The sequence below is a fragment of the Solanum tuberosum genome, unplaced genomic scaffold, assembly GCF_000226075.1.
Source record: "Solanum tuberosum cultivar DM 1-3 516 R44 unplaced genomic scaffold, SolTub_3.0 scf00414, whole genome shotgun sequence".
Classification (NCBI taxonomy): domain Eukaryota; kingdom Viridiplantae; phylum Streptophyta; class Magnoliopsida; order Solanales; family Solanaceae; genus Solanum; species Solanum tuberosum.
In genome coordinates, this window is record NW_006239332.1 from 371,539 (window position 1) to 380,265 (window position 8,727).

Genomic DNA, 8,727 nt, shown 5'->3' on the forward strand with positions numbered 1-8,727 from the left:
TGGGGGGGTGGGGGGGGGGGGGGGGGGGGGAGTTGAAAAGGTACTTGGTAGAATATTTAATATGTATCAGCTCCTTCATTATACTGACACCTGGTAGTGCAGTTCATAAATATTTTTGTTAAAATGTAGATAGGTTGGCTATAGATTTGTTTAAGTATACGTTGAAGCCTCAACTGAATTTGGATCCCTCACTATAGGGCTTAGTCAAGGTGATGATTCCAATAAGATTTTTTCCATATTCATGACTTAAATTCGAAACCTCTAATTAAGAGTGAAACAGTCTTACCACTATATCACAATCTTATCTTAATTAGGTTGGCTATAGTTATGCATTTGTGTTGAATGCTAATTCCCTCTTTTGGATTTGTCTTCATTTGAAAATGGGGAAAAAATGGTCATACATAACTCAAATTTATTGCTCTTTGGAGTCTTCACCAAAACTGAAACTCAAAAATGTCCAATGAGCATGGCAATTCTGTCCTTAAGCATGATGCAAGTTCAAATGAATTCCATTTTGGTACTATTTGCTTATTACGAGTGTGGGGTGGGAGCACGTAGGGACGAATTTACACATGAAAAAAAGTCACGTGAATACAGGCTATTCGAGTAAATTCGATATCGTATAATTCAAAAAATATATTTATTATTATTATTTGAAAAAATTCGTAATTGAAAAAGATTGAGTGGCACACTGATTGAAAGCTAGTTTTAATTTCACTTATATTGCACCTTTCATAAGTTAATTGGTACATGTTGTCTCTTAAATCACCATCATAAATAATGTCAAATTGATATTTCATTCTTACCTTAAAAATTAATGGTGCATTCATTGTTTTGAAATTCTGAATTCGTCTCTGTTGTATATATACATGTTATAAGTTAAATTCCTTTCGAATTAAAATGAGGCAAGGGAGATAGCAAATTGGAAAAAGTTGAAAAGGAGGAGAAAAAGAAAACCTTTAAATAATCACCCCCAAAAAAAGGGTTTTTTTTTTTAAAAGAATAAGGACAAGAAAGTATATAGAATTGGCTTGTAGTGGTTGATTGAGGAATTTCATTTTGAAAGAAAGAAGAGTGTACTACTGAATTGAACCTATTTCAAGAAGAAATTTTCTTCTATAGTATGATGAGTAACTTCTTTTCACTTTTAACAGATTCAACCAAAAAAAAAAAAAACTTTTGACAGAGATAGTTGATGAAAAACAAAAGGTTTTTTTTTATTTATATATTTTCTTTCTTTTCTCTTTTTTGTAAGGCTAGGACTATGTATGTGGGTCAAATAGCAGGTCCTTGAGGACATAATTAGTGAAAAAATTTATTGTTTTCTACTATCACATCTCTGTTTAAGTACACTAAAGTTTGCAAGGGTGTTTGTACTTTTGTGGCAAAAGTTTTTAGGGGAAATATTTTTGAAAGAAAAATTGCATCTTCACAAAAAATAATTCTAATAATTTGAGTGGTAGATTAGTAAGTACTCCTTCATCTTGGTTTTGGATTTGAATCTTTCTGGGTACAGAGTCGCCTTAGTTTAATATTAACGGGACTTTCTGATGCTAATACAAATTTAATTAGGTTTCAATGTGCATATCGAACATAAGGTGAAAAAGAAAATTTTGAGAACACTCACACACCATCTTAAAAGCAAAAAATAACCGTACACATGATTTCCCTTTTTGTAGTAAAATTTACCAGAAGAAATATATATATATAAAATAAATAAATAAAAGAGAACGTTCCCTAGAAAAAACTATTCTAAAAAGTTGTCAAAATGAAAGTAAAAGTATATTGTGTTTCGGTGAAGTGAGCAAGAAAGTGTACATGAAATTAAAGTTTATAAAGATTTCAACTTTTTGTAGTTCAAAAGCACATTTTCAATAATAAAATACTGTATTAAAAGAAAATTTTACGTACTACTTTTTTTTTTAGGGGAAAGCAAACACAAATTGAACTTCAAAGCAGAAACTGTGTTTGTGTTTGAACCTACGATATAAAGTTATGATTTTAAATCAATGTTTAAAAATATAATTTGGAATAATGATTTCAAATCTCAAATTTTCAAAAAAAATATTATTCGAGTTTTCAAAAAAATTTGAATGTAAAACTTGACTCATATGTTTATATTTTGTAAAGATTCACATACCACATGAAAAAAATATATTAAAGAATAACTCGTTACTACTAGTGTTGACTAGTAGATCTTTATAAAGTTATATATATATTTAAAAGTTTGTGAATTACAAAATTTATTTATTTTTAAAAATGAAAATATGTAATTTATCAATATAGTGTCTTAAAATATTTTGATATCTTGTTTATGAATTTGTTTAAACAAAATTTCAATTTCAAATCAATCTAATTATAAATCATGATTTTATATCGTAGGTTGGAAGTTGAGGTAAACCCTAAGTTGTTATATTCGATTACATCTGTTGTTTTGTAAGTGGATTTTCCCATTTGGAAAGGTTAAGATTGAATATATGTAAATTGGTTAGTATATATCAGATGTATGCACAAGATACAGAACAATTCAGATAATGCATTCTTATACTTCTTTTGTAGTATTAGTTTTTTTTTTTTTTGTGTACTCCCTCCGTTTCAAAAAGATTGATCTGGTTTGACTTGGCACGAAGTTTAAGAAATTAAAAAAGACTTTTGAATCTTGTGGTCCTAAATTAAAGTTATGTCAAATGTACAAAATTGCCCTTAATCTTGTGGTCTTAAACATGCCACGTGGAAAGCAAAAAGAAAAATGTTACCAAAAAAGGAAAGAGGTCATTTTTTTGAAACTGACTAAAAAGGAAAGGAGGTCATTCTTTATGAAACGGAGGGAGTACTAATTATATACTACTACTAATTAATGAATTGAACTTGTACATATTAGTTCTAGTAGCATTATTGTTGTGTTATTATGAGAAACTTTAAGCTCGTCTTTTGATAAAAAAAAGTTTAGGAATCATATCGTAATGATTTATGATTTGATACCTCTTTTTGATGCAAAAGTGAGTGGCTTTACCAAAAGTAATGACATAACCTTTTATTCCTTGTCTTGTATTTTTGTCTTCAAAATTGTCTATTGTACTACACATCCCACCATGCAATTCTCCTAATGAGGCCCCTTTTAATTTGTTTTAACCTCTAACTACCCATTTTACAGTTTTTTTAAAAAAACTTTTTCACTTGTCATAATTTTTTTTACAGTCAAATGGTATAAATTTTGATTAATATTTTTAAGATATATTTTTTTATTATATTGATATGAGAAAAATTATATGAAATATCTAAATTTTAATTTTAAAATATCGAATTAATCTAACCAAGTTTAGCTTTGAAAGTTTGTTAAATTGACTCTCGAAAAATGAAACGTTACAACTATTTTGGAATGGAGGGAGGGAGTAACTATCAACCTAATATGGTCCCATATAACTTGTAATATTTGAAAGCAACACGGGACTAATTCATCTATTTTTTTGTGTGTGTGTTTTAAGGGAAGTTTTACCCCTTTTTAATCGAAAAAATACTTCTTTTAAAATATACTTTTCTAAGAGTTTTTGTATTTTTTTTCTTAAACTCACTATCTTAAAGTTTGAGGCGAAAAACGCTTATCATTCAAGAAAACCCCATTTGAAAGATATTTTTTGTTTTTTTGTTTTTGCCAATAGTTCAATAAGGAATAACAAATTTGCAACTGATAAGATCTGGTGTAACTTGTAAGTCATTGGAATTTGAACAACATGACAGTTGAAACATTTTGAATTTAAACTAGTATTTTTTTACTGTCAAATCAATTTTTGAACAATTTTAAAAGGATAACTACTTAGACTGAAGCAAGCTTCAATATTATACATATATTCAACAGAATCAACAGATTTAGTCCAATTTTATATTCATATTAAAATATTCACTAAATATATATATATATAAAAAAAATTATACATATTTTAAAGAACTCATATAACCGTGGGAAGGTCTATTAAAAGGGACAAACTAATTAGTCAATTAGGTAAGAGTCCTTCAAGTCTTAAAAATTGGGTAGAAGTGACAAATAGTATTAATTATGTTAATAGATGTTTTTTCAATAGTCCCAAACTTTTAACTTTTACACTTTAGTCCAACAACTGTCGTAGTTATAGGGACAACTTCAATAGTTGTCCAGTTTAGTTTTTTTATTAATATTAAAAATAAAAAAGTAGAGAAAAAAGTAATGGGGCCTACTTATCCTTTTTTCACTTTTATCTCATTTTTTTCGAATTAATAGGATGTGTTGATGTGACTAACCTCGAAAAAAGATTAAAAGAAAGCAATTTAATATGAGTTGTTTATTGAGATATAGTAATAGTAATTACATTAGAAAAAGTAAAAGCAACAACTCCTATTATAGTTTTATCACTACACTTAATTTGCCTTTTTGCAAGTAGAATGAGTCCAACAATGACTAATAATATTGGTCCCCATGACCCTTAAAAATGAATGGCATCTCATCACGTGAATTACCCCATGTGACCCAAGTCAGACCTTGTTTCTTTTTTCAATCATCACACAGTATCATGCACCACTTCTTCCATAATCTCACGTTCAATCTCACACACTATACTTTCCACTTGTTCCTCAAAAAATACACTTGCACCAATTTCCATATCTTTGTCTATCAATGCATCAATATCTTCAAGAACTTGACAATTAGCTGAAGGAAAACTTCGTATTCTCGAGCACAATGTGTCAATCAATTCCTCCCCATCCATCGATCGATGCTTGAAATTGTTATTTTTCATCAAGATATCGACCAGTAGCTCGTCGACAAGATGGAAAATTAACTTTCGATTGCATTTGAGGGTTAAATTATGTGTGGTAGAATTGAAAAGTTCTAAGTAGTGAAAAATGGAGGGGTCAAGTGGGTGAGAAGGAGAGTACCATTTGGCTAAGGAGATTGGAGTAGTTTTGTCAAGACCCGTACGTTTTAGTATTCTCTGAATGTACTGATGATGAAAATTGAGTCCATCAATGGAAATGACACCGTTACATTTGTCGCGGTTTTCTTGGAGTGTGGTGAGTTTGTAGTAGTACGAATTATTATGGCTCGAACTACTAGATAACTCTCTGCTGCTCCTTTTCGATGGATAAGTATCTGATTCCTGAGACTGTCGCACAAACAAACATGACCAAATTTACTCATCTTTCAAATACAAATATTTAACTGCTGTTTGACCATAGATATTCAAAATTTTCAAGTTCCATAAACTGGGCACAAAAGTTCAAACAAAATACAACTCAGTTTTTCAAATTTCAAATATAAAAATCTATTGTCAAACAGGAGCTTGTTTGTAGTTTTTCACATATTTAGATATGAAAGTAAAACTATTATAAGTCATAATGATTAATAATTCAAATTATTTTGAAAAAAACTTGCTAATTTTTTAATGTTTAAATAGTGATAATGCCATGTAAAGTAAAAGTGGAACAGAGAGAATACTTGATATTGAAGTAAAGAACATTAATATTAATTTAGTACCTGCTTAATGAGTAACTTGGTGGTTGGAGGAGACGGGTCTTTCCTTAATGGCAAAATAGTTGGAACAGTACTGGTGTTAACAAGTTGATTTGACAATGGAGTTTTCAGCTTGCATTTCTTCTCCGCAAAATTTGCTTTATTTGTTGCTGCTGCTGAACGAACAAATAGCTCTTCCTTCTTGCTCCGAATAGCATCACAAGCTTGCGGTGGCTTCTTTGGAACAAATTTGTCACCTTTTCTTTGTTGCACTTGATCTTTCGGCGAACTTTGAGGCTTAGGCTTAGTGACAATTTTTGCTGGTAATAATAAAGTGGTAGTCTCTGAAAGCGGAGATAATGGTGAAAATTTGGGTGAATGAGAGGTTTGATGTTTAGTACCAGTACTCTTGGGCTCCAAAAATCTGAACCTAGGTGAGCAAGAAGGAGTTGTTTGTTTGCTTGGTCTAAAATCATCGTCATTTCCATTTGATGCTTTTTTTGGTTTGAGCAACACAACTTGATCATATTTAGCAGCTAATTGATCATCTTTTCTCCTGATACTAGTACTAGCAGTGTTGGTAATGTCATGACCAACTTTTCTGCTGACGCTTTCTTTCACTTGCTTCACAATCTGCCTAGCATAGTACCCTGGACTTCTCGTTTGGTTATCATTTTCTTGTTGATAAAAACTCATCCTATTGTTCCTCGCCATTTTCCTACTGACACTGGTAGTAGAAGAAGAATCTGAAAATTCAAATGCATCACCCATGTTCTCTTTGTTAATTTGAAGAGATAACCTGTGATGCTGGTGGCGTTGATGATGATCTACATCTGACCTTCTGGCTAAAGATATTCTGGGCGTCTCTGGTAGTGACAGAGTACCTGTAGTGATATAATTAGTATCACTACTTTCAAAGCTACTGAATCGTCTTCTGTTTTTACTGCTATTATTATTGTTAACCAACACATTCTTTGACTGTGACTTTGTATTGCAATTAGTTGAAATTGAAATGCGAGGAGAGTTATTGTTTTCAGGGATGAGATCAAGGCCCATTAGCCTAGCTACTAGAGTTGGGGTCTTGGTCCCCGCTGGTGAGCTGCTGCTACATTCTGATGATATATCATGATCTGTCCTTGTTCTTGATCCGCCTGATGTTGACACTCGCGGTGATCTCGAATCACAGCTTGTTCTGATTTGAATACCTACCTGAAATATAAAATACACAAACCATCTCTATTTTCAAATAAAATTTGTGTCTAATATTCAACTTTCAAAGAACATGTATTCTTACCCCACCCCCACCCCCACCCCCACTCCAAACAAACAAACAAACAAAAAAGTATCCTCTCTCTCTCTACAACATTGGGAAGTGAAAAGCTTATTATAATAATATTTGAAAGAAGATAATGAAGGTAACGGTTACAATTAGACTAACCGGGATATTCAAATTTTGTTCGTCTACTTTCATGGTTGATGAAGACGACAATGAACTTGATACTGATTTCCGTTCTGGAACAGGCTCATCTAATTCCAAGCTGTTTCTTGGTGCTTCAACTCCTGCATTTATCAATAAAAGTTGAAATTAATCAACAAACTAGAGAAAAGAGTTGGGGTGATTTCAGTGACCAGATTTATTGAACCAACTTTTATCAGAAAACATCATAAATATATATTCCGAGTAAAATTTCTAGATTTGTTACGAGTGATTTTGTTGAGAGTTACCTTTGAGGAGAGAAGGTTCTTTGTGTTGTTGAAAGAAAGAAGGATGATGATGATGATGTTGCTTGAGAGAGCGAGATTGTTGGTTCAAAGCTACTTGAAAATGGGGTAAATCGAAGATTTGGAAACACATGCAGCCACCAGGAGGAGGTGTAGCTTCTTCATTAATAATATTATTGATGACTTCTTCTCCTTTTGTTTTTCTTCTACTTCCTCTTTGAGTACTGGATTTATTACTAGTACCACTGCCACTGCCCCAGTATAACCACTCTCTACCCATTTGTGTGAGAGTTTTTTTTCTTTTCAAAAAGCTGGATGCACACAAGTAACAGAAACAAATACGAATGAAAATGACAAAACTAGTATAGTAATAAGTCATTACTGAAGAACAAGAAGCGGAAAATGCGGATCCATGAAAGGGATGATTTGAGTATACCTTTTGATTCTAGTGAAGAAAAATTTGCTTTTTATCTGTATTTCTCGTCCTGTGCCCCTCTCTTTGTACTTACACTTGCAGTAGTCACTCACTCCCAAGCAAGTAAGAAATAGCAGGAGGAGGAGAAGACCAAAGACCAGAAAACTAACTCTATCTAGTCTTGGGAATAGAAATTTGAAGAGATTGCAATAATAAAGGTTTCTCTTTCTCTCTCTAGTAGTAGTGTTGGGTGAAGTGATCGATATGCGCTATAACGAGGCAATGGCCACTATTCTTCACTTGCGCTTTGTGGGGTTTTTAAATACCCGAGGTCATGTGGTTTATTGGGGATCTGCATCTAATCTAATACTCCCTCTACCTTCACTCTTCTTTTTCAAATCATGACGTACTTTATTTATTCCCTCCTCTTCTCCTAACCATGGTTAACACCCCCACCACCTCACTACTAGTACTAGGTGACCTCCTATTTTTAAGTTTATTTCTCATTGTGGTTCACTATTGATTTTGCATATTTCTTAATAAATTATAAATAAAAGGGTAGTTTTATTTTATCGCCCTTTAAATATTAATAAATATATTATCTTGAAAAATGACTATAATTAATAATAAAGGTAAATTAGGAATCAAGTGGAAATTATCCATTAATTTCGTAAAGTCGACAAGTCTTGTTAGATATCCCAAAATAGTAGAGTGGACATCTATTGTTGGACGGAGGGTGTACTAAAACGAAGTGAAGGGAGTATATATAACACTCTTTTCATTTCAATGTGTTTGTCTAATTTTTGACTTGATACGAAGTTGAAAATAAAAAAGACTTTTGAATGTGATTTTAGACTAAAATTATGTAGAATGTATCAAAATATTTTTAATCTTGTGATTATAAACATATTATAAAAGTTGAAATTAAAAAATGATAAAAAAAAAAATCTATCTTTCTTTTTAAAACAAAAAGTTAGACAAGTAACTTGAAATTGTTGGAGTAATAATTTTAGAGGAAAAAATATGTATGATATCAATATAATTTTAAAAACACACTTCCATTGTAACTAATTGGACGAACTAAAAATATATATTCTATTACATCCGG

The 8,727-nt window shown here is 31.4% G+C and overlaps 1 protein-coding gene across 2 annotated transcripts; it reads right to left on the bottom strand.

Annotated features, from left to right (window-relative positions):
- Window positions 1–4,309: 4,309 nt before the first annotated feature.
- On the bottom strand, window positions 4,310–7,988 carry LOC102590616 (protein LONGIFOLIA 1). Of its 2 annotated transcripts, none has more exons than XM_015303125.1 (5): window positions 7,641–7,988; window positions 7,208–7,515; window positions 6,921–7,042; window positions 5,507–6,691; window positions 4,310–5,129 (listed from the first exon to the last, which is right to left on the bottom strand). In XM_015303125.1, exons 2-5 carry the CDS (start codon window positions 7,482–7,484, stop codon window positions 4,533–4,535), a joined length of 2,181 nt encoding a protein of 726 aa, XP_015158611.1. In that variant the 5' UTR covers window positions 7,485–7,515; window positions 7,641–7,988; the 3' UTR covers window positions 4,310–4,532. The 2 variants fall into 2 exon arrangements, with proteins under 2 accessions (XP_015158611.1, XP_006362707.2); XM_006362645.2 differs by having other exon boundaries at window positions 4,310–5,135.
- Between the last annotated feature and the right edge of the window lie 739 nt (window positions 7,989–8,727).

Excerpts from the sequence above, each read along its gene's own strand:
- LOC102590616 (XM_006362645.2), bottom strand. The coding sequence starts at position 7,484 with ATGGGTAGAGAGTGGTTATACTGGGGCAGTGGCAGTGGTACTAGTAAT. Across the intron at positions 6,692-6,920 it reads AACAAAATTTGAATATCCCG|GTAGGTATTCAAATCAGAAC; the intron begins GTTAGTCTAATT and ends TTTATATTTCAG. Across the intron at positions 5,136-5,506 it reads CCAAGTTACTCATTAAGCAG|TCTCAGGAATCAGATACTTA; the intron begins GTACTAAATTAA and ends TTTGTGCGACAG.